At 34.2% G+C, this 27,289-nt stretch overlaps 5 protein-coding genes and 1 non-coding gene across 7 annotated transcripts; 4 read left to right on the top strand and 2 right to left on the bottom strand.

The window, feature by feature from the left end:
• The first annotated feature begins 1,029 nt into the window (after positions 1 to 1,029).
• LOC105765894 (chaperone protein dnaJ 49) lies at positions 1,030 to 1,677 on the top strand. Its single transcript, XM_012585170.2, has one exon. It carries the CDS (start codon positions 1,030 to 1,032, stop codon positions 1,675 to 1,677), a length of 648 nt encoding a protein of 215 aa, XP_012440624.1.
• A 4,567-nt stretch (positions 1,678 to 6,244) lies between these two features.
• LOC105770421 (histone H3.2) lies at positions 6,245 to 6,874 on the top strand. Its single transcript, XM_012591618.2, has one exon. It carries the CDS (start codon positions 6,328 to 6,330, stop codon positions 6,736 to 6,738), a length of 411 nt encoding a protein of 136 aa, XP_012447072.1. The 5' UTR covers positions 6,245 to 6,327; the 3' UTR covers positions 6,739 to 6,874.
• A 1,528-nt stretch (positions 6,875 to 8,402) lies between these two features.
• TRNAS-AGA (transfer RNA serine (anticodon AGA)) lies at positions 8,403 to 8,484 on the top strand. The gene has a single exon. It is a non-coding gene; the product is annotated as a tRNA-Ser (tRNA).
• A 590-nt stretch (positions 8,485 to 9,074) lies between these two features.
• LOC105769316 (CST complex subunit CTC1) lies at positions 9,075 to 16,844 on the top strand. Of its 2 annotated transcripts, none has more exons than XM_012589865.2 (15): positions 9,075 to 10,398; positions 10,499 to 10,617; positions 10,875 to 10,949; positions 11,043 to 11,121; positions 11,264 to 11,323; positions 11,411 to 11,488; positions 11,629 to 11,799; positions 12,500 to 12,604; positions 12,720 to 13,445; positions 13,581 to 14,168; positions 14,260 to 14,351; positions 15,000 to 15,111; positions 15,239 to 15,356; positions 15,953 to 16,230; positions 16,345 to 16,844. In XM_012589865.2, exons 1-15 carry the CDS (start codon positions 9,364 to 9,366, stop codon positions 16,513 to 16,515), a joined length of 3,807 nt encoding a protein of 1,268 aa, XP_012445319.1. In that variant the 5' UTR covers positions 9,075 to 9,363; the 3' UTR covers positions 16,516 to 16,844. The 2 variants fall into 2 exon arrangements, with proteins under 2 accessions (XP_012445319.1, XP_052487121.1); XM_052631161.1 differs by having other exon boundaries at positions 13,572 to 14,168.
• An 878-nt stretch (positions 16,845 to 17,722) lies between these two features.
• LOC105769317 (probable sugar phosphate/phosphate translocator At4g32390) lies at positions 17,723 to 19,195 on the bottom strand. The gene has a single exon (XM_012589867.2). It carries the CDS (start codon positions 19,087 to 19,089, stop codon positions 17,998 to 18,000), a length of 1,092 nt encoding a protein of 363 aa, XP_012445321.1. The 5' UTR covers positions 19,090 to 19,195; the 3' UTR covers positions 17,723 to 17,997.
• Positions 19,196 to 23,479: 4,284 nt separating this feature from the next.
• On the bottom strand, positions 23,480 to 25,040 carry LOC105771269 ((+)-pulegone reductase). Its single transcript, XM_012592684.2, has 5 exons — positions 24,701 to 25,040; positions 24,433 to 24,610; positions 24,187 to 24,353; positions 23,992 to 24,074; positions 23,480 to 23,919 (listed from the first exon to the last, which is right to left on the bottom strand). The coding sequence occupies exons 1-5, from the start codon at positions 24,932 to 24,934 to the stop codon at positions 23,541 to 23,543; spliced, it is 1,041 nt and encodes a 346-aa protein (XP_012448138.1). The 5' UTR covers positions 24,935 to 25,040; the 3' UTR covers positions 23,480 to 23,540.
• Positions 25,041 to 27,289: the final 2,249 nt, after the last annotated feature.

Here is a 27,289-nt window from a genome sequence, read left to right as displayed (position 1 = left end):
AAACTTATTAAATTATAAATTAAAAAAATATTTAAGTTATTAAACTATTAACTTTTGCTCTGCTCTTACTAAAGTTGTTACTAAGGCCCTCATGAATAGATCAAAGAAAATTAAGCCCAGATTATTTCTCCGTCCCAAGTTAGCTTTGTTCTGGGAAGGTCGATAACGGATATGCTCGTGATCCGGGCATAGCTTTGGAGCAGTTGAGATGGGCTCCGACTGACATGGGACATGGGGTTCAGAAGAGTGCGTTTGGAATGGGACAGTGAGGTGGTGTTCCGGCTACATACCAACGCTAATGAAGTTGGAGGGGGCCTAAGCCTGGTGAAGCATATCTCGGATTTGTTGCAGCTGCATTAAGAGGTTGATCTAGTTGACGTTAATCAGCTTTCTAATTAGGCTGCTCACCATAAGGCAAAGCTTAACAAGGATACAAAATTTTGATCACAAGCCGCCTCTCTATGTCTCTATATGCCATGTGGAGCATCTTAAATCACGACATTTCAGAAGTGGTTCCCCTGTAGTTTTCTTTAGTCTTCTTCGAGTACGTTGACTCAGTCTTTTCTACAAAAAAAACAAAAGTTGTCATAACAAGACCATAAAAAAGCTTCACATTGTCTATCAACTGCGTACCCGGTTGAAGCCAGTCAATACAAGCCATCTTTGACATCGTGGATTATAAGACACGACCATATTAGAAATTTTAGCATCACTTCACTTATTGATAGCAATGCATGCCCCATTCTACAAGCTAATAGTCTAATTTTCAGAAGCCTCCATATATTTTCCTTTTTTTTTTTAAGTGAAACCAAATCATAAAATTTAATTACTTTTTAATATTATTAAATGACATGACTTTTTATTACCTTAATTTGCATAAAGTAGGGAAGATTTATGGTACCTTATAATTCCTTTCCAAAACATTTTTCGTTTCTCTTTTTTCACTCTCCACTTCTTCTGGGTCAAGATTTTTTGACCAATTTTGTGTCACCTTCAAATTCACTCTTGCTGATAAATAAATAAATAATTATGGATGCAAACAAGGCTGATGCGTTGAAAAGCTTGAAGCTCGGGAAAGAAGCGTTGAACGCCGGAGACCGAGCCCGTGCGCTCAGCTTCCTAAGAAAAGCCCGTCGCCTCGACCCAACACTACCCATCGACAGTTTCTTATCAGTGCCTGCCTACACCGATGAGCAAATCATGACCGTCAAACAAGTCAAGGAGAAAAAAGATTATTATGAAATTCTGGGGTTAGAGAAAACATGTAGCGTTGAAGATGTTCGAAAAGCATATCGAAAACTGTCTTTGAAAGTTCACCCTGATAAGAACAAAGCTCCTGGGGCTGAGGAAGCGTTTATGGTTATTTCCGAAGCGTTTCAGTGCCTAAGCAATGAAGAAAGAAGGAAAACTTATGATCTTGTTCGATCATATGAACCCGTTTATGAAAAGAGATCAGCTTTCACATATAGTGGTGGAGGAGGCAATGGATTTTATAATGGTTTTTATGATGCCGAATTCGAAGCAACGACTCAGTTTCAAAGTTTTAACTTTGAGCATGGAAAGGGAGATAAGGGCTGTACTGGATTCAACATTGTCTCGCAGGAGCATTTCTTGTTACTGCTATATCTTGTTGTTTTGTTATTTTTCCTGTTTATTAAACATGTAATGGATGGCTAGGATTTAATTTATGAGAAGAATTCCTATATTTTTCAGATTTTTGAACTTTGATCACTTTATTTTTAATATAAAAATTTTAATCCTCTGAATGGTTGCAGAAGTTTCAGATGGGTGCTTAAATGGCTTCCATTGAGGTCATTTCGATGTTCCTCTAATTTCTGTCTAGGATGCTTGTCTATATGATATAAATTGCATGTATTGAAAAGCTATGCTCTGAATTTTTCTTTTTGGTATAATAGGTTCAGAATTTGTAGTTGAATTTCTGTTCATGTTAATTTATTTCAAATGAATTTATTCATTCACATTAAATAAATATGTTTGTAAATAAATATTTTTTAGACAATTGAAGGTGAAAGCTAAAATTACTTGTGAAATTTTCTTACCACTAAACTAAAATTGTTAACATTCACAAATAATAATATTTGTTAATTAATTGATAAACAAAGTTTATTGAACATGTATGACAAGGTGAGTCGAAGAAAATGTTTTCCCTTTTGAAACGCCAACTGCAATGTGTTTAACTGAAGTTCATAATTAGTTACTTGCACTGCATTCTATTTTTTCTATGCTATGCTGATGGAGCAATTTCTTTGAGACTTCCCTCATTGGTAACACATGCTGGTAGCAGAGACAATGACAAACACCACGCCTTTCACGTTGTGCTCTCTGCTTGCTATGCTATGTATGCAACGATGACCCATAATGGACAAATACTCATAATTTTTGGCTTTGCCCTCCTCTTGTGATACACAAAAAAATAAAAATATGCTAGTAAATTAAGCAATGTTTTTAGAATTAGATTAGTGGTTGAACTAATCATTTTATTGGTATGTTAATCTGACTAGTTTGATCAGTTCGATTAAAAAATTATTAACATTTTTAAAAAATATAAAAAAATCGATTCAATCCATTTTTTAGTTCGTTCAACCGATTTGTAGAGATTCTTGATCCACCTAGTTTAATAACATTTTTTGGATCAGTACACTGACCGGTTCTAGTCCAGGTTAAACATATTTTATGCCATGTTTAGTTTAATGGAATGACTTAACTATTCAGGGCATATTCAGCCCTCTATAGACGTGCTAGTGTTTGGTTAGTTGAACAATAATTTAGCCGAATGATTATTATGGGATTAAGCAATAATGTCATTACAGTCATTCTTCACGGCTACCTTTAAATAACTATTCAATGACAATACTTGAAATAAGTGTTATTTTTCCCCCCAGATTACTCATAAACAAATCAATTATCTAAAAAAAAAAAAACTAAACCAAATTTTCATAGCAGATGGGCAGAAGAAACTTATCAAAAACAGAAAAATGGATGAGATATACTTTTTATCTCTTCAAAATTTGAGTTTTAAGTGAGATTTCAAACACCAATTTTGACTGCAATGAAAATATGTTAGAGTTGTATGACCCAAATTCTAAGAAATTGCTTGCAAGTCAAGTTAAACAAAAATATATTTTCTTTCTAGAAGATTTAGTATTTATTAGTATAATATATTTAGCATTTATTAGTATAGTTTATTTGACTTACTAATTTAGCCTATAAATAGGCTCTTTTACAATCTTAGAAAAAAAATACCCATTAGATTAACACATTCAGAGAATTTTGTGTTTACGTTTTAAGGGTTCTTTGTTTTTCGGGTTTTTGGGGTTTAGTTTTTATCTCCATCTTTTGTACTCTTCGTTCTTTTGCCATTATAGTAAAATTATCTTTGCCCGTGGTTTTTTATCCTCTTTGGAGGGGTTTTTCCACGTTAAATTTGTGTGTTCATCTTCTCAATTTCTTCTGCTATTTTTACTTGTTTGTTGCTTAATCGGGACGATCCTAACAAGTGGTATCATAGCTAGTTCAATTTTCATAGAGTAGCCCGTGCAGAGATGGCAGCAACAAGATTTGAAATTGAGAAGTTCGATGGTGAGACAAATTTCAATCTGTGACAAGTTCGGATGATGGCAATTCTAGTTCAAAACGGCTTGAAAAAAGGTTGTTACAGGAAAAAAGCCTGAAAATCTAAATCAAACAGAATGGGAAGAGCTTGATGAAAAGGCCTTGTCAGCAATCCAGTTGTGCCTCGTGAATATAGTATTGCAGGAGGTATTGATGGAGAAGACCTCATTCGCATTGTGGAAAAGGTTAGAAACTCTTTATGCGACTAAGTCTCTGGCTAACCGTTTAGTGTTGAAACAACGTCTATTTATGTTTCGCATGAACGAAGGTGAGCTTCTTAGAGATCACATCAGTCAATTCATTACTCTTTTAAATGATTTAAAGAACGTTGAGGTTCATATTGACGATGAAGATCAAGCTATGCTATTATTGTGCTCTTTACCCTCTTCATATAAGTCTTTTAGGGAGACCTTGATTTATGACAGAGATAAACTCTCATTCGAAGATGTGAAGGGTCATTTGTTGAGTAGAACAAACTCGACAATGAGTTTGGTTTGAATAGCAAAGCAGATAGACAAGCTTCCGTTTTGGTAGCATCAAAGAAACAAGACAAAAGGTGTTCTATTGTAAAAAGTTAGGTCGCGTCAAAGCAGATTGTTATAAACTACGAAATAAAAGAGTTGCTGAGAGTAACGAGGAAGATGTAGTTGGTGTTAATTTGGTCGATGAAGGTGGTGATGATTTCTTGTTAGTGTCAACGAGCGATAACTCCAAGCTTACGTCTGAGTGGATCCTAGATTCAGGATGTTCTTTCCACATGTGTCCCAATAGAGAATGATTCTCCACATACAGTTTAGTTGAAGGTGGAGTTGTGCACATGGGAAACGATTCATCTAGTAAGATAATCGGTATTGGTACTGTTAAAACTAGGATACACGATGGGACAATTAGGACACTCTCAGATGTCAGGTATGTACCTGATTTACGAAAGAATCTGATCTCCTTGAGTATTTTAGACTTGAAAGGATGTAGAATTAACATCGAGTCGAGCGATATTAAAGTATCTTGTGGAGCTCTCGTTTTGTTAAAAGGTAAAAGAACTGGCAGTCTTTATATTCTAGAAGGTTCTATAGTGACCGGTGAAATCGGACGTCCCTCGTCCGTTACGGAGTCAAAGTCAACTCGTTTGGAACGGAGGCAACTTGGTCATAGGAGGGAAAAATGTATGACCGTTTCGTTGAAGAGAGGTTCTCTTTTGGATGCAGGTTTTAAAAAGTTAGGGCACTGTGTTCGTGAAAATCAGACCCGGGTTAGTATTGATTTGGCAGTGCATAAGTCGAAGGCTAGAAGTCTTCCAGCTTCTAAGCATAGATTCGACTCAGTTAATTCCCTGCATAGTTCAAGATAGGCCCGTGGCGAGTTTTGGCAAATATGGCATTGAAAGAATTTGTGTCAAGGTGGAGATTGTTAGAGTTGTGTGACCCAAATTCTAAGAGATTGCTTGCAAGTCAAGTTAAACAAAAATATATTTTCTTTCTAGAAGATTTAGTATTTATTAGTATAATATATTTAGCATTTATTAGTATAGTTTATTTGACTTACTAATTTAGCCTATAAATAGGCTCTTTTACAATCTTAGAAAAAAATACCCATTAGATTAGAACTCATAACACATTCAAAGAATTTTGTGTTTACGTTTTGAGGGTTATTTGTTTTTCAGGTTTAGTTTTTATCTCCATCTTTTGTACTCTTCATTCTTTTGCCATTATAGTAAAATTATATTTGCCCGTGATTTTTTATCCTCTTTGGAGGGATTTTTTCACGTTAAATTTGTGTGGTCATCTTCTCAATTTCTTCTGCTATTTTTATTTGTTTATTGCTTAATCGGGACAATCCTAACAAAATAACAAGGAGAGAAGAACATATATAAGAGAGAGGTGTTTGGTGCCATTGAGGATGGAGAAAAATATAAGAAGCAATAAAAAGCTAGGTCTGAGTGAAATTTATGGGTGAATTTAGTATTGTTTTGGAGTCATTGATAATAGTGTAGTGGTGAAAATAATTGTAAATAAATTTGAATGAGAAAAGAGAGAATTGAGACTCACAATTGCTTTTGAAAAAAAACTATTGTTTTTAATACCTCACAAATAATATTTTCAATTACATTTAAGAAAAAATCCAATATTATTATATTTTAATTATCATCAAATTTTATATATAATTTTATTAATTTAATTTATATATTTGTATTAAATATAATTATTTTAAATGTATAAAATAATATTTTATAATTAAAGAATAAGACTATTATTTCAACCAACCAAATAATACCAAACAACGTATTCTAGTACTATCAAATACGTATTCTAGTACTATCAAATCCTCGCTGGTTTCATTACATTATATCCGTTGATAATCTAATCCATAAACGGCCCAGATCTTCTCTCAAAATGCCAACAAAAATTTGAAAAGAACCCAAACTTGGAAAAGTTGCCGCTTAAATGATCGAATTCTATTGGTCATTTTGCTCCGCACATGGATCACAACTTTAACAAATTATCCATCGTTGATAACCCATCCGATCCACCGTCCATATTTCCCTCCTATTTTAAAATATTTAGTAACATTCTTTCCCTCTCCTTCCAAAATACCTTTTATATATATCCTCTCCAATATTTCACCGTCACCTACTCTACGAATTTCCTTCGATTTCTTTCAATCCAAATCCTATTTGTTCACCGTCAATTAACCCCTATGGCTCGTACCAAGCAAACAGCAAGGAAATCAACCGGTGGTAAAGCTCCACGTAAGCAACTGGCTACGAAGGCGGCTCGGAAGTCGGCTCCGGCAACCGGAGGAGTGAAGAAGCCTCATCGTTTTAGGCCCGGAACTGTTGCTCTGAGAGAAATCAGGAAGTACCAGAAGAGCACCGAGCTTTTGATCAGGAAACTTCCATTCCAAAGGTTGGTGAGAGAAATCGCTCAAGATTTCAAGACTGATTTGAGGTTCCAGAGTAGCGCTGTTGCCGCTCTTCAAGAAGCTGCCGAGGCTTACCTTGTTGGACTGTTCGAGGATACCAATCTCTGTGCCATTCACGCTAAGAGGGTTACGATCATGCCCAAGGATATTCAACTTGCCAGGAGGATTAGAGGGGAGAGAGCTTAGAGTTTGATTTTCGGCTGGGTAACGTCTAAAGCTGGAGATCTAAGCTTTTCATCATTTGTACGTTTTGCTTTCTCAGCAAATGTTCATTTAAATTGATGGAAAACAGTTGGAAGCTTTATGATTTCGTTGGTTAAAATTGCCTTTTGCTTTTTTGGTAACTCTTTAGTATCCTTTTTTTGGGGTATGTGTTGTTTGAAGTTGCTTGCATATATACTTGGATAATTACTCCAAATATACTGATTAATTCGCTGTTTTAAGATTTCAAAACTGGATTAATGTTTTCTAATGATTATTTCCGAAATCCCCAATGGCTTTTAGAGATATATGTTCACCAGAGCCGATTGCGATCAACACACTCTTATATGTGCACCGATCTGGATTATATTCCTTAACTGCTGATCAAAATGTCCTCAAAGCTTAAAGTGACATCCCATTTTGAAAATAGCCTGAAACTAAAGCGTTCGACTCTGAATTCGAGTTCCTCAAAAATCTTAGTAGTCTCGTGTCAACTCAAAATTAGCTTACACGGTGATAAGGTTGCAGCTAACAATTGGTTCTGACAAAATGTTACCTTTTACACAACACGCATGAACCATTCGGCCTTCTTCCACTAATTTCCTATTGGTTATGGCATGAAACTATACAAAGCCTATACAAGAAAACAAAACTATAAATTCCTATGCTGGATAAGCCCCGATTCAAGCAAAACTGTTGGGTAATGGTGTCCATCCTATTAATCTGTTTACCGTTCTGCCGAATTCTCGCCACTTCTTGAATTCTTGAAAGCAAGACCTCCATCGGATTAGAAGGTTTGCGAAGAGCCTGCCATTTCGCTCACGCCAAAAGATATGTATAAATGCAGTCCATACAAGTTTGAGAATGCAGACTATGAGAGAGTTACCTTTCAAGTAAGCCATAGCCCAATTCAACTCTTGAACCCAAGTCCCAATAGATCTTGTAATACTACATAGAACCAAAATCAGTCCCCAAAGCCTTCGGGAGAACTCACGTTCAAAACAGATGTGGTCTCTTGTTTCAGTAGCGGAGGAGCATAGAAGGCAACTATTATCAATGTTAGGACCGCAAGCAATTAACCTGTCTCTTGTAGGTTGCCTGTTCAAAATAGCCATCCATGCAATAAGTGAGTGTTTAGGCACATGAAGTGGAAACCAGATAAGCCTCTGCCAAGGTACCTTTTTCCCTTTCATTCGAGTATCCTCCCAGAGCCTAGTGACAGACACATGAAATGTTTAGGCTATATATGTATTTTCATTTCTGGGAAGTTAACGGTTGTTTTCATTTTGGTCTTTTCTTTAAGTTTTAAGGCTTACTCTGTAATGTTCTATTTTCATGTGAAGAACGACTGATTCATAGTATATTTAGAGTGGAATTAAGGTTTTAACTTCGAAGCTCTCACACAGAAGCCAAAAAGCCTTATTTAATGCTCCAGGCAATACACATTTACAATTCCATCACAGAATCAAGCAGTTTGTAAGTGTAACCTTCATCAGGAAATTAAACATATATTGCTAGTGGTAAAATCGGATTCATGTTCTATACTTGACATTGTCTCAAGATCGATTGCAATTTATGATTTGATTTAAAGTTGCTGTTTATTGTGAGGTTGAGTAAATAAATAAACTAAGCTGAAAGCTTACAACTCGGTGGGCGTGCCGGAGTGGTTATCGGGCATGACTAGAAATCATGTGGGCTCTGCCCGCGCAGGTTCGAATCCTGCCGCTCACGTTTTTATTTTGTTTTCCTTTTTTATTTTTGAATCAAATTTGACAATAGTAACTGATGAGCCCATTTCTATTTGTAGTTAAGTTAGAGGTGGAAGAACTTTCGTGCAAATGAGTCTCTTTCGAGAGGTAGAAGTGAATTGAAATAATCCCATAGTTTCTGTATTGTGTTTTCATCCATGAGCTGAGTTACACATAGTTTTGTGAATTGGCATGTAAATAAATATTAATTTTTCCGATGGCAAGAAATATATATGTTCACAATACATTGTGATATGTGTATTGATTTAGTATACTTTTTCTTTTACAGAATATTTTGTTTTGAACATAGTTAAGAATTAAAGTATTCCTCAAGATGAAGACGTGACAGTCATTTGAATCTAACAAAAACTTATCCTTAAATACAATTTCATTAAAATCCAACATGTTATTTACTTAAAATTTCCTTTTTTTTTATTTAAATCTTTTATAATTTATAAAATTTTAAATTTGTGAAGAAAAAATTATAAAAATATAAATTATTAAAATAATAAAATTACAATTTTACTATTACGCTGTGGTTGCTCAAAAGAAAATTTCTGACACTGCGACTATCAACCCTTCTCTTCTCATTGTTAAAAGAAAAAATCAACCTTCTCTTTCGCTCCCTTTCGTGACTTGCCTGCTAATACTCCAACCCGTTTTCACGAGTTAGCGGGTCGAAACAGCAGAACATAAACTCTGAGTTGCTGTTTTGTTGAAAACTCACTTGGCGGGAAAAGGCTCTTTACCACTCATTTGCTTTGGTGATTCCTTTAAAAACCGTACAACATTAAACTCTGAGTTGCTGTTTTGTTCACTGTCCGAAATCGTCTTCCAACATTCATATGAAAATCATATCCAAATGGAAAACGTGAAGACGATAACTGTCTCCGATCTTCTCCGCTACGGCCGTCCCCACACTGGGTCTTCAACTCCCGGCCCTTCGATCATCTCTGATCAAAACCCTCAATCGCCACCTGGCCCTTCCACTTCAGACCCTTACCGGGTCCTTAAACCTCTGCCTCAGTTCGATTACCCGGCTATTGTCGTCGGAACCCTAAGACTTCCTACCCTTACAATAAAATGTCCCCACAACAACTGCCTTGAATTTTCAGACGATTCAGTGGCCGTTTGTTGCGATTTGACCGGGCTTGATGTTCGCATAATTGGTAAGAAAATCCACGTTCTTACCTGGAATTTCATTATTTCTGATCATCTTTCCGGTGGATTGTTGGAAATTGTTAAATGGGACTTGCCGGATTCGAGTCGCGGGCTCAGTCGATGTTCAAGCTTGATGATAGATTCGTTCCCTTTAGTTTCTAATTTAATCGAATCTGTACCTAGCACTAGCAAGTCTAAGTCCTATCAGATTCACGGGATAATAGGAGCAGTTAGTCCTGTTTTTGTTGTTCCCTGTTCAGTTAACGACTCAAGCTCCAGTAAATCAATGAATCTTCGAGGTTTTCATGTGAGGATTATCACTTGTGAATGCCAATTGTGTCGTTCTACAGAGGCTGTCGGGGTTTTATATGGAAAATCAGCTCGTCATTCTTTTACTGAACCGGTGTTTGTGTATTTTTGTGGGCCTTCTTGGTGTTGGCATCCCGTGATGACGAAGCTCATCGGGAACGTTGTTACTATTTCTGGTTTGAGGATGAAGTTGGTTTTCATGGGGAAAGGAGGGTCTGAATTGATGTTTGTTACTGCAGAGAACTCTGTTCTCCATCTGCCTCAATTATTGAAGAAAGTAAAGAGAAAGGATGCATATGGTTCTTATAAAGGCACTGTAAAAAATGTTTATATGCAAGGAATGGTTGTTGAACTGGACAACGAAGCATGGCTTTTACTAACAAATCAGTCACTCATGCCACCTCATGGTCTTAGGATTGGTGCCGATGTGAGTAAGACATTCATTTTTTTCATTTATTGTTTTATTATCGTAATCTTCTGCTTGTTGAGTGTTTATTTTTAACCATTTGTATGTTTCTTATGAGCAGATTTTGATTAAAAATGTGCACTTTGTGGTTCCAAAATTTTCTTGGGCAAAGTTTCTCGTTCTTGGGGCTTGCACCAGGACCAGCATCATAGTAAAATCATTCTCACCATTAAAGACAAGGTATAGCTCATTCCAAAACTTATTATTCGATATTGCCTTTATTCACTTTTAGCGATGCCATATAACTAGTCTTATTTCTTTTTGGAATTTCTATGGAAACTGAAATTGAATTCCATTTCATATTAGTAATTGGTGGACTCATTTATATGTTGGCTCTACCAGTTCAACAATGGATGGTTTCATGAAGGTAATTGACATGCTTAGGGCCTGAAAGAATGACTGACATGCGTGAAATGTAATTCAAACATATGCTGCAGGTGTCTTATAATGTCGCAGTCAAAAAGCCAGTTGGGGAACTTCATTGAGACGTTAGCTTTTTCTACAAGACTATGGTATGGAAAGCTTTCTAGAGATATTCATGGTTTGATTGGTTCAAGGTGCATAATTCTCTATATTATTTGCTTAATATAGTTTTTGGATTTCAGGGTCCTACTTCTTGTTTCTTGTTTCCAAAGAAAGTTTTCTGGGATCTTATCCACAAAGAAGATTTTGGGATCAACACATGTAATTAACTTGCTTTCGATCTTGTGAGATTTTTTTGATTGGCATGGAGTTCTAGTTTTATGAAAAGTCTGCTTTTTTCTTCCAGCAATCAAAACATTTGTTTCTGCTGATCTAACCTTGGATATTTTTGAGGTATTTTTAGAAAGGACTGGTTCAAATGTTTGCTAATTCACATTTGCCTTCATCAGTGATTCAAGCACAGGTAAATCAGTAAATTCCTATTGATATTGTGCTTAAATTTCTATGTTGGTCATTCCATTATGATCTTGTCATGAATTTGTGTTGGCAGCATGGTGTGGTAATGGAATTCAATAAAAATGAATCATGTTGCTCTACTACTGAACCATATCATGGCAATCTGAAGTTGGTAAGTCCTGGCCCTGATTTTTGTTGGAATACGTGTGAATTAGCATACTTAAACTTATCAAGTGTCTAATTGATTAATACTTTTTGCTAGTTTGGTTTTCTTGTTAGCCATCACTTTTAATGTCTTGTGGTTATTTTTAGGTGGTACCAATCTCTAATTTCATCCATCATTGTGAGAATTTTTGGATAAAGGAACTACTACCATCAGATAATATCCTTCCTGTGTCATGTGGGGGCAAATATTATCAACAGTCAATAAGGAAGGCTTTTCAGAGTGAAGATTTGGGTATCATTTTAGTAGGAACGTTAAAGGTTAGTAATTTAGCTTGTATGTACATATGCAGGCAAGTGAGGCCATTTAGTTCTAAGCGAATACCGAAGGTACGAATGGTGTGATACAAATTAAGTTGCTATGAAGGTTCTAGTTCTTCATAGAGGAGAAAAGGAGATCCAAATACAGTAGCTGTTTTATTAAAAAATTATCTTACAAGATAATAAAAAAGGTTAACTAGGATTTTGATTTTTGATGTGGTGTTAAAGCTATAGTACGCATGTTTGAGTATTTGCCATTTTTAGTATTTTCTTGCAACATGCATTTACCAATTTAAGTTGCAAATAAAGTAAAGGGAAAAGGAGGCAAATGACAATTGGTTTAAAGTTCAATTAAATCTTTCTTCATTTGTTAATCATAACCAAGTAATTAGGATGGAATTACTGCAACTTATTACAGCGTGATCTTTTATTCGTGTTCTATGTATGATGTTGAGGGACTCCTTTTGGAAATTAAAAAGAAAAAGAAAACTAGAACGGTTAATTTTATTTCTTCTAAATTACAACTTTTGGGAAGAATTTTAGGCTAGTTAACAAAGAATTATGAATGGTAAATACTTTCCTTTTATATCTCTCCTCTTTTTGCTATTGAAACTAGGGATTTATATGTGCTCTTAAGTCTTTATTTTTTGGTGGGATATTAGCTATCATTATCTGATCATGGTTCTATCTCAACTCTCAGATATCTCTGTCTTCTGGAAGATTGCAATTGGTTGACATGACTGATAGCATTGATGTTGTTATACCAGACCTTCCATCATTTTGGGATCCTAATAGTATATTTGAGGTCATATTTATTGATTATACTTTGGCATTCTCTTTATCATCTTGTCTTGAGCTGCATAATGCTGTGTAAGAGGGTTTATGCACCACCAGTCACTCCATTCTTTTTAAATTTTCAGGTGATTGATTATTGTGTAATTGTGGAAGGCATGCCTGAGTCGGTCCATTCAGGTTTATCAACTATTGACCCATTATTGCCTGGAAGTCTCTTCCGGGCTTTCCCGTTGGCAAGAAAACCAAACATAAAAATATTTGTCTACTTTCATTTATGTAATGCAACATGCAGAAATCGTCTCATTTATCCATCTGTAGATTCCAGGGATGAACTGAATGAAATCAGTAGTGGAAAATTCCATCTTATCCGCATCAGACGCAAATTCCATCCGCCATGTCATTCAAAGAAATTAGTAAGATCTGTGTTTGCTGAGGCCGGAGTCTTACCCTGGTATTTGTTTCTAGCTGAAAAAGATGGAAGTGCGCATCAGGGAAATGTTTTGAGAGGTTGTACTGTTGGTAACCACGCAGATCATTCTTCTAGTAAGAGGCAGAAGACTGATAGTGGATCTAGTCAGTTGAGTCCAGGATTCGAGGACAATTTTTGCAGTGCATGTTTGGAAAAAGGCACTTCATCTTTAAGGGAAACTTGTGGGGATCCTAGTTGTCTGAGAACAAGTTTTTCTCATGAAAGTCCATGCTTGGCTACCATACGAGGTGTTAATAATTTCATCTATACAAGTGCAGGGACCTTGTGTAGAATGAAGGCCAATGCAAGGGTTAAAGCTTGTAAAGGTAGTGCGAAGAAGATTTTCCTAGAGTTCACATCTGAAAGTGATTTGAAGTATCAGGTATTCTTAATTTCCTACTTTTCCCCTTTTTCTGTTATTCACACAATGCATAAATGATGGATGTTTTGCGCATGAATTTTGCGCATAGAAAACGGATTTGTTTTGTTCATTTTCATTCAATTTCAGTTGTTGCAGATTGATGGTTTTTACTTAATGAAGCACCATATAGAAGGTCCTCTCTGTAATATTAAGGATGCTGATGAAATTGGTGTTAAAGTACCAATGACTTCTGGAACATATTTGCGAAGACTTTCATTCTCCTCTGAGGTTCTTGCTAGTGATAAATCATTGCATGATTCTTCTCTATGTAATGAAGTCTTTACAAAAGATCAAGTCCTGGACATTGGCAGTGATTGTTCAGTTTCAGATGTTCATCTTCATGTCCCTTCAAGTTTAACAGGTGTTTTGGAGATGGATGCAGAGGAACTTGGAAATGGCCATAATCCACCAGGTGCAAACCTAGAGAACTCTAGTGTTTCATCGGGCATTGAGACCACAATGGATGCAAACCCAGATGAGAATTCTGGTTTGCTTGGTCCTAGTTTCCTCTTTCCTGCCGGAAAATTTTCCTCTCTGCGTGGAGATATAATAGCTGTCCACGGTTTTGACCAAGGGTTTTCTGACATGTGTTCAAGCCGTGAAGACTATGGTGATCTTTATCGATATGGGTTTTGTGATAGAACAAAAAATTGTTGCATTCATGTTTCAGTGGCCAATCAAACTGTAAATGCCTATTAGAATTCCTGTTCCTCTCTTTTTCTTCATTACCTGGAGAATTTATGAGTTATCTTATTTCAAAATATTATTGTTTTAGGTGAAGATTTTTGGATCTGTTGACCAACATCAGTTCCCTACTGGGTTTGGGTCTGGCATAAATGCAACTTTCCATCGAATTCTTGAACTTCAGTATGAACTTTGAACGTCAACTACTTTATTGCTTGTGCTTCAATCCTACACTGTTCTAGGATCTCTTTGTGATGTCTGTCTTTCACTTGTTACTTAAATTTGGAGACTGAAGTCCATTTGGTTCTTTCCTGTTTTCTTTGGTCCTTATTCCCTCTTTTCTTAACGTTCAAAAATCAATAAACATACTCAACTCTTCCAACAATCAAATTGATCCTTTAATTTGTTGCCATATTTATATTCTTTATTGATAAAAATGTTCTTGAGGATAAATATGGTATTGTATGAATGTAATTAACTGGCATATGTTAATGGGTTATGATAAAGGTTACTACTACTATTTTGGTTTGATTTATGTGTAAGTGCTCTCTGATTATAGAAATTTTATATTGAATTTGTCATAAACATTAGAGGGAGAAGCATCCACTGAACTGAGAACATGCATTTGATTCTTCAGAATAGACTATGCTCTATAGGATGATAAAAAGGGCTATTTTTGGAATTTATTCAGTTTATATGAATGTAGTTTCAAAATATGGCTGGCAGAATATTGCCATCAATGTGGTTTTTCTGATCTTTTGATTATTCATACTCTTGAATCATTCTTTATTTGACATGAAGTGATGTAATTGGTATGTTTTGGGTGTCCAGGGTCCCAAGTGAATTCATGTTAACATCTGAATCTAGCGTTGAGATAAATTCAATCAGGACCGTCAATGAAGCACACAGCTTAGACTGCAATCTAAATCAGTTCCGCTGCAGAGTAGGTTTCAAGTTTCCTTTTAAAGCCCGTTAAATGTGCCTCCTAGTTGTTTAACTTATTGTTGGTCATTGGTCATAGATATGGTAGTCAATGCTCATAACGCTCTATTTGTTCAACATTTTGACAGGTTGTTGCTGTTCATGTCCTGGTTCTAGAGAAGAGCAACCGGAAATGTGATAACATAAAATCAAATACTTACACCAGACCTCATAGTGTTGACATTCCACTTGCTTGCTTTATATTGGGTGAGTTGCTCATTGTTAAGAGATTATTGATGGAATGTGATGGATTTGTATATTTTTTAGCCTTCCTATAGCCTACACAATTTCTTAATTGCTATTTTGTTCACGTTATATATTATTTTATCTAGCATTGCTACTTCAAACTTTACTAGGTTAAGCTTTATGTTAGAGGTTCCTAAAGATCAAACTTGGTGGTAAGAGCGGCATGTTTCTTTCTCCTAGAGTTTAATCTTTCTTGTGGCTCCATTGTGTGCTTTTCAAGTTTTACTAGCTTCTATTAAATTTCATTATTGCGTGTTATGAGGTTTGCTAATGCCAGGATAGATATGTAGTGCATGAGTTAAGCTATATATCTGAAAGCATGTTTTTGTTCAACCAAAACTGTTTTTTGGATGATTGTTCTCTTAAGTTACTTGCTGCTCCCTCCTCTTCTCCTTAACTGTTTAATAATGTGAAAAGAATATTTTAAGTTCTATGCATCAGCTGCCAAAATCAGTGGTTGGCAGTGACCAGATGCCTGTTAGTAGGATTTCTTTTTACTTGATTTTGTGCCTCCTTAAGATATATTTAACTAATAATCTTCCTGCTTGCACGTGTAGATGATGGGTCATCTTCTTGGTGTTGCTGGGCTAATGCTGAAAGAGCGGCAACATTGCTGAGGCTGCAGAACACTGCCAGGACCTCTACCATGTATCATCTTCAAAGAATTGTAGAGGAGCATGACAGGATTACTGTGAAAAGCGCTAGATCAACTTCTGATCCTTTTGATCAAGATTTCACTGTTACTGTCGGTTCAGGAAGGGCACTAACTGGCTTGGATGAAGATTTTGACGTCCTGGTATCCATAATCTTCAATGCATGCGTCAATACATCCTGGGTGAGTTTATTGGTCTAACATAATATATTTACATGGCTTCAGTGCCGTGGGTAAAAGATATTCTCTAGTTTATGTTGAAAGATTTGGTTGAATGAGGTTTTTGTCACTTGGCAGACTGTGGTTGCTGAAGTGATGGATTCTAATGCAGTCAACTCGTTAAGAGAACACCTGGCTGAAATGCAGATGCCAATGCCTCCCATGGCAAACTTACGAGCCTTAGAAGTTTGCTATGTGGATCAGCTAAGTGAGGCCAGAGACATGATCCAACAACTTGCGAAAAGGTAACTCTTGATGCAACAACTTGTTCCCTTCATGTACATGTATCCATTTGTAAATGCTGTTGTCCGATAAGTCCACAAAGATATCTTTTTTGTATAGGCTCTAGATCCTTGAGCCAGTGTCCAGGAACTAGATTTTTTGGCATTCAGCAACATGGTATTTTATAATTTCAATTTGGGTATACGGGTTATAGATTCCTTTTGATATTCCAACAACGCTCAACCAAGTTTTTTGTTGTTTATTTAGGTAGCCTTGTGGGGTATAGAAAATGTCAGTTACTGTGATGTGTTAACCTATTATCTAATGGAGTTGAAACCGCCAGCTTTGTAATTTAATGACAACTGGATCTGCCGCTGTCAGTGAACCATGAGAGGAGAAAATACCTCGAAACTAAACTAACCGGCAGAATATGCTGAAACTGTTTGAGCCATTGGAATTACTCCACGAGCTCAACAAAAGAATGTAAAAGAAAACGATAAGAATGCACATAGCGATGCAATTTGATTGGTTATTTGGCAAAGTGATGCCTTGGGCATTACTATCAAATTGGGGTTGGTCTAAATGTTTATGGAAGAGAGATAGATAAGGGTTACATAAATATGACCAAGCTGTTATTATGAGAACGTTCACTTCATCATGTGAATATGACGAAGCTGTTAATATGCCAAAATTTCAAACCTTAAAACCATTTAAAGATTTGAGCAGAAAACATCTCCTGGGTCAGTGCTAGAATGATAATGCCATTGGTCCAGCAACCCCCCACCAGTAACTGTTATTGCCCTACTATTGATCAAAGTCATGGGCTATGGTCAGTATGACATTCAAAGTTGTATTGAAACAAAATGCTCTCACGGTCCCCCAGAAACTTGTAATGCTTCTGGTGCCTCTGCTCCACCATCAGCTTCCCAAAGGAATGAAAACCATGTGCTCTGTTCTCTTCCTCACAACACTGTCGCTTGATCTCTTTGTCAGTAGTTTAGATAAACTTTGTACTGTATCTTGTTTGTGGTGTTTGGTTCAAGCCAGGGAAACCAAAATCTACCCTACAGATGTGGAAACTATTGTTAATGGCAACTCTGCTGACGATAAGTGCTGTTTGTTAATGCGTTGTTTTGCACAAGTAAACCAGCAATCAACAATTTTCCAGCAATATTTTCGCCAAGAATTTGAAAGTGATATGTTATTGATCTGAAAATAACATTTGAGCACAAAATAGAAGACTGGCGCTGAACATAGTTTATTCAATCCAATAAATGGAAATAAAGTCTATAGATCCACGACAATAAGTAAAATTGGTGAGATACTAGTATAATTCGTTTTTATCTAAATTATGATCTACAACATGTGATGGCAGTCGGCGCCATTCACAATAATAACCATAAACAGAGCAAGCAGAGAAAAGAAACTAAAATACCTCTATAATCTCTTTCTAGTTTAATCGTATCATTATCTAAAGGTTTAAGAAAAAGGATGTATAGCAAATCAAAATTATCCCTCTGATTCATTTCTTCTCGTAGTCACATCCCCTTCTCTTTGATCCAACAATCTGCCACTTTCTTCATCATCACCCTCTTCATCTTTCCTCTCTGCTGCTTCCTTCTCTCTAAGCGCTTTCAACTTTGAATGATTATAATAAGCAACCCCCCAAAACGCTAGCCCATAACCAAACAAATTAACTGGAGTCACCGTATCTTTAATCACCGACCACGAAAAAGCTATAAGCAACCAGTCTTTGACGACACCCGCAACGTTCATCGTCAGCGCCGAGGTCTTCCCGACCAACAAAAACACCGCCAGGTTCAAAGCGAAAGCGCAAAAAGAGTTGGTCCCAAAGATGAAGTAATCGAAATGGAAAGTTGAGTTTTCTTTAAGTATAGGCAGTTCCACTGTAATCCAGGGAATAAGCAAGAAAACGAAACAACAAGGAGCAACGTAATAAAGTGAAGTAATCGGGTTAAGGCTGATTCCTTTTGAAGTAAGAAGGATTTGGATTAAAACCAACCTCGTAGCTTCAAAGGCAACAGCTCCAAGCTGTAACAAAACACCCCAAGAATCGAATTTGGCTTCTCCGTAAGCGGCAATGGCAACCCCAAATGAAATAGCGAGCATGTTACCCATGGTTGAAGATTTAAAAGAATCTTTACGAAAGAGAACACCAATGGAATAAACAGCAACCGGCATAAGGGCTTTGAGCATTTGGATGAAGGAAACAGAGAGATAGATATAGGCCGAGTTGGACAGCCAAAGGGAAAGTGAATAAAGGGCTCCGATGGGAACAACAGAGGAGAGGTAAAGACGGGGTGACATGGAAGTAGGGAGGTCGACAACATGGAAGACACGGACAAGGAGAGCAGCTATGGAGGAACAAAAGCCCATATGGATGAGAGTTAGAGAGATGGGGTATGGCCAATTGTAAAGCTTTTGATCGAGGATGTATTTGTTGTAAACTATGACGGTGAAAGAAAGGAAGATCCATATGGCTACATATGTGTAAGAGAGGAGGATTTTTTTGATAATGGAAGGGGAGAGGGTGCTGGTGGATGATGCGGAGGTTGTGGGGGCGTCGGTGGCGGCTCCCATAGTGGTTGCTTGTGGATTTTTGGCCCCGGAAATATGGGGTTAAGTGAAGAGAATTTTGGTAGTGTTGCAAGGGTGGTAATTTTGATCGGCTTTAAATATGGTTTAGGTTTGTTTTCAATAAGGTTTGGTGTATTGAACTATTCATGATTATATGGCACATTGGATTATTATTATATTTTCATATTTTGGTAATAATAATATTAAATTTCATTTGACATAATTTTCTAGTATTTTATTTAAATTAAAATATATTAAAAACGGTAAGCAATTCTTTTAAATTTAAATATTTTTAATGCTAGACAAATAAAACTATATTTATATGACATCAACATTTAATGTGTGAATTTCTTTTGGTAGAAAAATACAGCTTAAAACAAAAATTCAAAAATTACACTAATGATTCAAAGCAAGAACATAATCCGCCTTAATTAATGTGTGAATTTCTTTTAATATTATTAAATGCAACGTTTTAACTAAAAGGAAATGGTCTATATGTGATATATTTATATTATTTCTACTTCTTAAATATAAAAGTGAAGAATTATATAATTTTACTTTTTCAAAAGTTACAAATTTTACAACAGTTTTCAAAAATAAATATAATATATTTTAATTAATACATAATACCGAACTCATATATTGCACGAGATAATAAACTAGTTATTTAACTATGTTAGCCTTGTTATACAAGTTTAATAATATATATTGTCACGTGTCTTTAAGTAATACTAATAAAACACACATCATTTATGTAACATTTCATATATATATTATATTAAATTGTTTTGTTTAATATTTAAATAATATATTTATCATATTTGTAGAAATTCACAGAAATATATAAGATAATTATCATAATTTTATGAGTAACTTTTTTTGTTGTGGCCAGTTTCTTGTTAAGTTGTTAATTGCTATCATAAAAAGGAATTAATTTAAGTATATTTAGTAATGTGAAAAATAAAAAGAAAGAAATGGAAAGTGTATTTAAGAAAAGTCGCTAAAGAAAAGTAATAGTAGTCTGCTTGGGTCTGCTGTTTTTCAAAGAAAACTTTCCCACACCCAAAGAAACTCAGTAACTTAAGATTCACCAAAATTTGGGCCAATGTCTACATCTTCAAACCATGTTTGGTTCCTGGTGGAGTCTGAACCCCGCAATCGTTGGGAGGCTAAAATGCCTTGTAAGAACGCCACGTTGAGTCTTCAACCATCGCCCTCACTTTTGGACGGCAACAAATAGGAAAAAGTCGAAAGGTATAGTGAAGGAAACGCAGTTGCAAACAACTATCACGGCGACAAAAGTGTTAAACGGGCTGTATTTTCTTTTTCCTTGCCACTCACACATCTCATTCCTTTCTCCTCTCCATTTCATCATATCTTTGTATTTATTTTCGGTTTCTTGTTAAACCTTTATATTTCTTTTGTTAATTTAATCTTTATTTTTTATTTTAAATTGATTTTTTAAATAAAAATATTGATTAAAGTGCGTTGCATTACATATTGGTATGATATTATTTATCTTATATGCTATATTAATAAATAATTTAAAAATTATAAAAATATTTAAAAATAAAAGAAATTCAAAATTTAAAAATAGATTGGAGTATATGTGGATTGTCATGTGGACGGTAATGTTTAAACATTTAACTTTTAGTTCTTTTTTGTTTGAAAAACAATAATTCGACTCTTTCTCGAACGTTGATGATCAAATTTTACTCCTTTTAAAAGTTAAAGATCAAATTAAATTTAAAAAGAAACAAAGGTCAAATTGATAAAAGATAACGTTGAATGCCAAATTTGACTCTATTTCTTTATTTATTGATTGGTGATCTTAAATACTTAATATTGGGTTAAAATATTGAGAGTTTCCTATATTATAGAGACTAGATCAAATTAGTCCATTTCTTATTAAATGGATCAATTTAAACTTTATACCATTAAAAGAATCAAATATGTCCAAATTCCAATAGAATTAGCATTTACTATAAAAATTTGTTATTTTTTCAATTGCAGTTCAATTCCAAACAAAAATTTTCATTTTCATTTACAAAATTAACTCCATCAAACAATAATTGAAATTCTTTGAATAATAAATGCTAACATGATTCGAATCTTTTAATAGTACAGGACTAATTTGATTAAATCCATATAATAGAGGAACTTGTGAGGTAAATTCAGCCATAATAATATGTTATAAAGTATCTCTCAAATTTGAAAAGGTCAGCATAGATACCATTAAGGCAGGGAGAGATGGTGGCGTGAAGATAAATGCATATATATTTTTTCTTTTTGGTTTGAAGTTATGTTTAATTAAGTAAAATTGTGGAAAAACTATGTTTTGATTGATGAAGTTCAATTATTTATAAATATTTTCTTTTTGCCATATTTTTTTTTCAAATTATTCCAACAAATAAAAACAAAATTACAATTACATCCAATACTACTAAAATAACTACAATTCTAGAGACCTTCTTATCGTATCACGTTTACCCTGCGTTATTTGAGTTATATTTATGTATGGTGGTGGGCCTTACTTCATATGACGGTTTCATCTCAACGCAGGCTTATTGCTGTCTTCCTTCAAAGGAAGTTTGTATCCATTGTTTGAGAAAAATGTGGTAAAATGAGGAAAATGTGACTTTAAAAAACTTTAACAAATATTTGATATCTATATACTTACATATAAAAAAGTGTTTATATTGGGTAAGAGTATTAAAGAAGTTATTGTGTTAGGAGTCAGACTATATTTTATCCTCTATACTTAAAAAATTAGTAAATTAGTCTAAAGAGCAATTTTGTTCTTCTGTTAAAAATTTCATCAATTTCTATTGTTTAAAAGTAGTCACTTTATGTCAGCATAAGATATACGTGGCATGACAAGTGTCACTGTTTAGTTATTCCTTTAACTTCTCCAGTTTTTAATTGTACAAATTGATGAAATTTTTATTAAACATAAGCAATTTGCTCTTTGATCTAATGTATAGAGACTAATTTGAGCAGAGGAGATAAAATACAATATAACTCTATTATGCTTAAATATAAGATTTTAATCTCTGATTCTCTATACTTTCATTTCTAACATAATTTGGTCCTTAGATTTTTGTAATTTTATCGTTAATTTAAATAGTTAATATCGTAAATTTTTCATATATAATTTGAATGCCCAAAGATCTTATAGATTGACACGTGACTTCTCATTTCTTATATATATATATATATATATATATATATAATTGCTTTTATTTTATTTTATAAGACAAAGGTTAAATTTCAATTTTGACACTGGATTGTGTTAAAATTTGTAATTTAATCCATATTCTTTAAATTTTAACATAAATTGGCTCCTCTTTTTTTAAGTCATTAATTAATCTAAATAGCTACTATTTTAGCTATTTCATCAAAATGCTTACGCCAACTTTTCTTATGAACCCTATTTCAACAAAAAAAATTATTTTATCATGACAAATTTGAATGGATGTTTTCAAGAAAAAATTCTAATTAGTAGTTTTAGCATTATTTTTATTATACATGACTACCAAGTGTATTTTTTTAATTTTAAAATGTGACGCCAAAGAATTTAATAGAAGAATTTAAACGGTGGTAACAACTAGATTTAAACTTTTAAATTTGAAAATTGGAGGACTAAGTTCTTAAAATAAAAGTAGGAGAAATAAATTTCAAATGTACGGAGTGTACAGGATCTTAAAACATATTTTATACCTAGGATTTTTACTCTATAATTTGATACAAACAAATAATTAACCCAACAGAACCATAATAGATATTGTAAAAAAGTGATATAAGAAATTAAATTGCGAAAAACTGTAATTAAACATAATTTCATTCAAAACTTAACTTCTACAAAATTAAAAAATACATATTTGTTTCAGGTTTTTTTTTTTTTTAATTTGGTTTTCAAGTTATGATCTTTTTCCTGGAATTAAGTATATTTTTTATGACAGTTTCTCTAAACAATGTCATTGTTATATTTAAGAGCACAATTTACTTCATCACTTAAGAGGCATAGTTGGGGACACGCAGAAGCCTTGGTTCCCCTTGATTGAATAGCATAATTAGCTTTTAAGGCCCTCTTGAATTAAGTGGATAATTTGTATTTTTGGCCCCTTTTGATAAATTAGTAATTTAATTTAAGTGATATTAGCACAAAAATTTTAGCTTTAACCCATTTAACCTTTTTAATTTTATCTCGGCCCATCAAAGAAAAATTTTTTGTTTTGCCCCAATTACCACTATAGCAAAAGATTAATGAATAAAATGGAAATCTAGACCATTAATGACCCATCTCAGCTCATAGGCCAATTGGTGAGACCAAGGTTAGTTTATTGCTTCGCTACCCACATGCATGCTAATTTCATGGAAAATAAGGATACAGTTTGCTAAAAATGTAATAGGGAGGAAGATAGCAGCCAAACTAGAACTAGTCTTCCTCCCATTCACTCTTCTGCGATTTTAACAATTTTCTTCCCAATGTTTTGGCCTCTATAGAGACTGATAAAAGCAGAGGGGATGCTTTCAACCCCATCCGAGATGTCTTCCAATGGCTGAATTTTCCCAGTGCGAAGGTGATCGCAAGTTGTTGAAAGGAAATCTCCAAAAATATTCAAGTAATCACCAGCCAGAAACCCCTGGATCTTGATTCTCTTGTATATAACCTCGATCATACTCGGTGCAGCTCGTTTTTCGGAATCCAAATACTCCGAAATCACCCCACAAACAGCTATCCTACCATTGATGTTCATGTTACTCACTGCTACTTCTTGCATCTCTCCCCCCACATTGTCAAAATATATGTCAATCCCATTAGGAAAATAACTACAGAATTGAATGCAAGTGCCGTTAATTATATAATAGCTTACCTTTCCAAATGGACATATATTTTAATACCTTTTGAGAGTTGAGTTCAAATCAGTTTCTTCCCTGTAGTTGAAAGCATCATCAAAGCCAAGCTTTTCTTTAAGCAACGCTACCTGACAAGATTTGGTATAAACATGTTAAATTATAGCTCTGAGTTAAGATTCTTTTCAAACCAACAATTAAACTATGAATGATGGACATATTATATATATTAGTTAAGCTGACCTTTTCTTTACTACCAGCACATCCAACTACATAGCAGCCAGACAATTTTGCAAATTGACCAACCAAGTTCCCTACTGATCCCAAAGCAGCAGAAACAAACACTTTCTCCCCTTTATTGGGCTTACATATATCGAACAACCCAGCATAAGCTGTCAGTCCACTGAATCCTGTAACAAGTGTATGAAAATGTTCAGCCTTTAAGCATAACTCTACATCAATCATGAGAAAAATGAATTTGTGGTTTACCCAAAATTCCAACATGGTAAGACAAAGGAAAGCCCATGGTGTTGAGCTTGTTCAACATGCCACCGGCTTTGATAACGGTGAACTCTCCCCAGTTAAGGAGGCCAACAACAATGTCACCCTTATCAAATTCAGGGTTCGTAGAAGCCACAACCTTGCCCACACCATAAGTATCAATAGCCTGTGTAAGAGTCCGCAGTCTTCAAACTCTGTTATAGATATATAGATTACACAAAGTCTTTTTGCTGAAGGAACATGTTTGACAAATTACCTCACCGGGAACGATGGCAACTGCGAAATCTGAAGTCTTTTGGGAAGCGCTAAAGCTTTTCATGCGGTTTAACTGGTAAGGGTCGATTGAAACGTAGAGATTTTTAACAATGACTACATTGGAGGCAGGGTCTAGTGACAGAGCAAGAGGAGAAGCCTTGAGCTCGAAATCAGAATCTTGTGGCGCACCATTGACGTGGTTGTTGATTGTAATGTACCTGTTAACAGCATCCATGCTGAAGCCTAGAGTTTTTTTGGAGCTCTATGATGGAATCAAGTGAAAATGGATATGGCAGCTACCATAGGTTAAATATTTGCAAACACCAACATTTATTTATTAGTTCGGGACCCATTTTTTGAATTAAATAGAACCGCAGAATAGTATATTTGAGCCGATAGGGAGAAAAACAGCATCTCTCGATGGATACTAAGCAAGGAAAGGGCCAAAAATAAAAAATGGGAACTGGAATGCTCCCAGTAAAACTTAAGATTCTTTGTCTGAATTCTGACAAATCTGAACGCCTGGTGCCGTCCTGAATTCACTTGTTTCTTTACTTTCATGTAATCTTTAATGGCTTCAAAATTAATAAACAAAGGTAAGATTGGAGTTAACGAGCTATAATTGTTTTGGCCAATTTTTTTACTTTGCCAAAATTTTTATAATTATTAATCCATGAATATTTTTAAATTATAGATTTAAATTATTAATCCGAAAAGTAGAATTTTTTAAAAAAAAACTAAAAATTAAATCAGTCACATAATCGTTTTCTTTTTCAAATCTATAAAGAGAAAAATAGATATTGAGATATTCAAAAATTTTATATCATTATTTAAATAAACAATAAAATTGAGTTATACATATTTTATTTTATTGAGATAGGATAAGTGATAAATCTATGGTTTAAGAACAATTATATTTTATTTTATTGGAAATGGATAATTTCTATGATTTCAGTAATTAGTCAGTCTTTAAAGTTGAAACAAAAGCGATGTTGGAAATATTATTCTTTAACTTGGAATAAGGGGTTTCAGAAAGTTGAAATTGAGTGTGATAATGCTTTGTTGGTTGAATTACTTTTGTCTGGTGAAGGAGCTAATGGTAGTTTAGTGAAACTGTGGCTGTTACTTCAAGCTTTGCGTTGGAAATGAGAGATTCGTATCCACATGACTAAATCTGTCGATACAGGAAGTTCTTTGATATGTTTATTTAGATCCTCATTGGCTTTGGTCATGAACTTGTTGGGAAGAGATCGCAACATGTCTATTTCCTCTTGATTATGGTTTTATCTAATGTAACCGCTTAACGTTTTTTCTACCAACAAAATTCATATTTTATTTTATTGAGATAGGATAAGTAACAAATCTATGGTTTAAGAATATTCATTTTGAAGGGTTAATAATATTTTAATTCTCATTATTTTTATTATAGAAACGCTCACTCCTTTTCTTTCATGAAATTATGATTACTTCTTGGAAGGCTTTTTAAATTTATAGATGAAATTAAAAGAATATCATATTCATTCGAACTTTTGACTGAATAAAAAAATAAAGTAAAATTATAAAGTATTTAGTTTAAATTTTAAATTAGATTTTTATACTTGAAACCTTTTACTGAAGGTTAACTCCTCAAATTATGATACTAATTTTAAATTAGAATCATTTTATTCTAAATTTATCTACCATTTCATTGCTAAAACCGTTAATTTAATAAGTGATTATTTGGTATAATTCACTTTTTTTAACTTCACAAGTAAATTTATAAATTTATCATGTATTTCATTTCTTATATATATATATTTACCATCATTTTTTCACATGCTACAGTCATTGCAGTTCATCTTATTACATAAATTTATCGACAGCCACTTGATTTTAAGTCTTAGAACATTAATTTGTCAGTTAAGAAGACATACCTGGACCCTCCATTGAATACTCTTTTGTTTTTGTAAGTGAATAAAAAATTCTGATGATAATAGTTTTCTTAGTCAACTGAAAAAGAAAACTAAAAAAAGGGGAGATAAACGATTTTTTAACTAAGATTTAGGGTTTAAAATTTATAATTAATTAAATTTATTTAATTAAAAATCTATTCTCATCCCATTAGGAAATCCAAGTTGGCACTTAAAATCTAGTTGGACTGCCACGTAGGATTACCGTTAGGGAGATAACGAGTGATCACTTTGTAACAAAATAATAACATAAGTGACTAAAACATAACATTTCAAACATAATTGACTAAAATGTAACCTGAGACAAAAAAAGTGACTATTTTTGTAATTTACCCTTGTATTGTTGCATTGCATGAGGAAAAAGCGAGATTCAGGGCGTAGCCACGGGCCCTTGTCCCCCTTCAGAGTTTGCTATTTTAAACATTTTAAGTATTTAGTTAACAATTTTATGCCTTCTAAACAAAATTCCTAGTCATATGAGCTGTGGATTTATGAACACAATTCATGACTGATGTAAAAACTGAAAATTGCTTCTTTAGTAACTTTGTTTTGTTTCTTGGATAGATGAATAGTATCTTTGCTTCACTCGTGACGTAGCATATGATGTGATCATGAATTGAATATTAATCAGAACTTCCAAG

The sequence above is a fragment of the Gossypium raimondii genome, chromosome 5, assembly GCF_025698545.1.
Source record: "Gossypium raimondii isolate GPD5lz chromosome 5, ASM2569854v1, whole genome shotgun sequence".
Lineage (NCBI taxonomy): Eukaryota > Viridiplantae > Streptophyta > Magnoliopsida > Malvales > Malvaceae > Gossypium > Gossypium raimondii.
Note: the sequence above shows the minus strand (reverse complement) of the source record. Positions and strands in the feature narration are given on the sequence as shown.

What these genes read in the sequence shown, in the direction of transcription:
- LOC105770421 (XM_012591618.2), top strand. Translation starts at nt 6,328, where the DNA reads ATGGCTCGTACCAAGCAAACAGCAAGGAAATCAACCGGTGGTAAAGCT.
- LOC105769316 (XM_052631161.1), top strand. Translation starts at nt 9,364, where the DNA reads ATGGAAAACGTGAAGACGATAACTGTCTCCGATCTTCTCCGCTACGGC. An exon ending in TTCTCACCATTAAAGACAAG is followed by an intron (nt 10,618 to 10,874) that starts GTATAGCTCATT and finishes CATATGCTGCAG; the next exon opens with GTGTCTTATAATGTCGCAGT. An exon ending in AGATTTTGGGATCAACACAT is followed by an intron (nt 11,122 to 11,263) that starts GTAATTAACTTG and finishes AGGTATTTTTAG; the next exon opens with AAAGGACTGGTTCAAATGTT.
- LOC105765894 (XM_012585170.2), top strand. Translation starts at nt 1,030, where the DNA reads ATGGATGCAAACAAGGCTGATGCGTTGAAAAGCTTGAAGCTCGGGAAA.
- LOC105771269 (XM_012592684.2), bottom strand. Translation starts at nt 24,934, where the DNA reads ATGGATGCTGTTAACAGGTACATTACAATCAACAACCACGTCAATGGT. An exon ending in TTACCATGTTGGAATTTTGG is followed by an intron (nt 24,354 to 24,432) that starts GTAAACCACAAA and finishes CACTTGTTACAG; the next exon opens with GATTCAGTGGACTGACAGCT. An exon ending in GTGCTGGTAGTAAAGAAAAG is followed by an intron (nt 24,075 to 24,186) that starts GTCAGCTTAACT and finishes AAATCTTGTCAG; the next exon opens with GTAGCGTTGCTTAAAGAAAA.
- LOC105769317 (XM_012589867.2), bottom strand. Translation starts at nt 19,089, where the DNA reads ATGGGAGCCGCCACCGACGCCCCCACAACCTCCGCATCATCCACCAGC.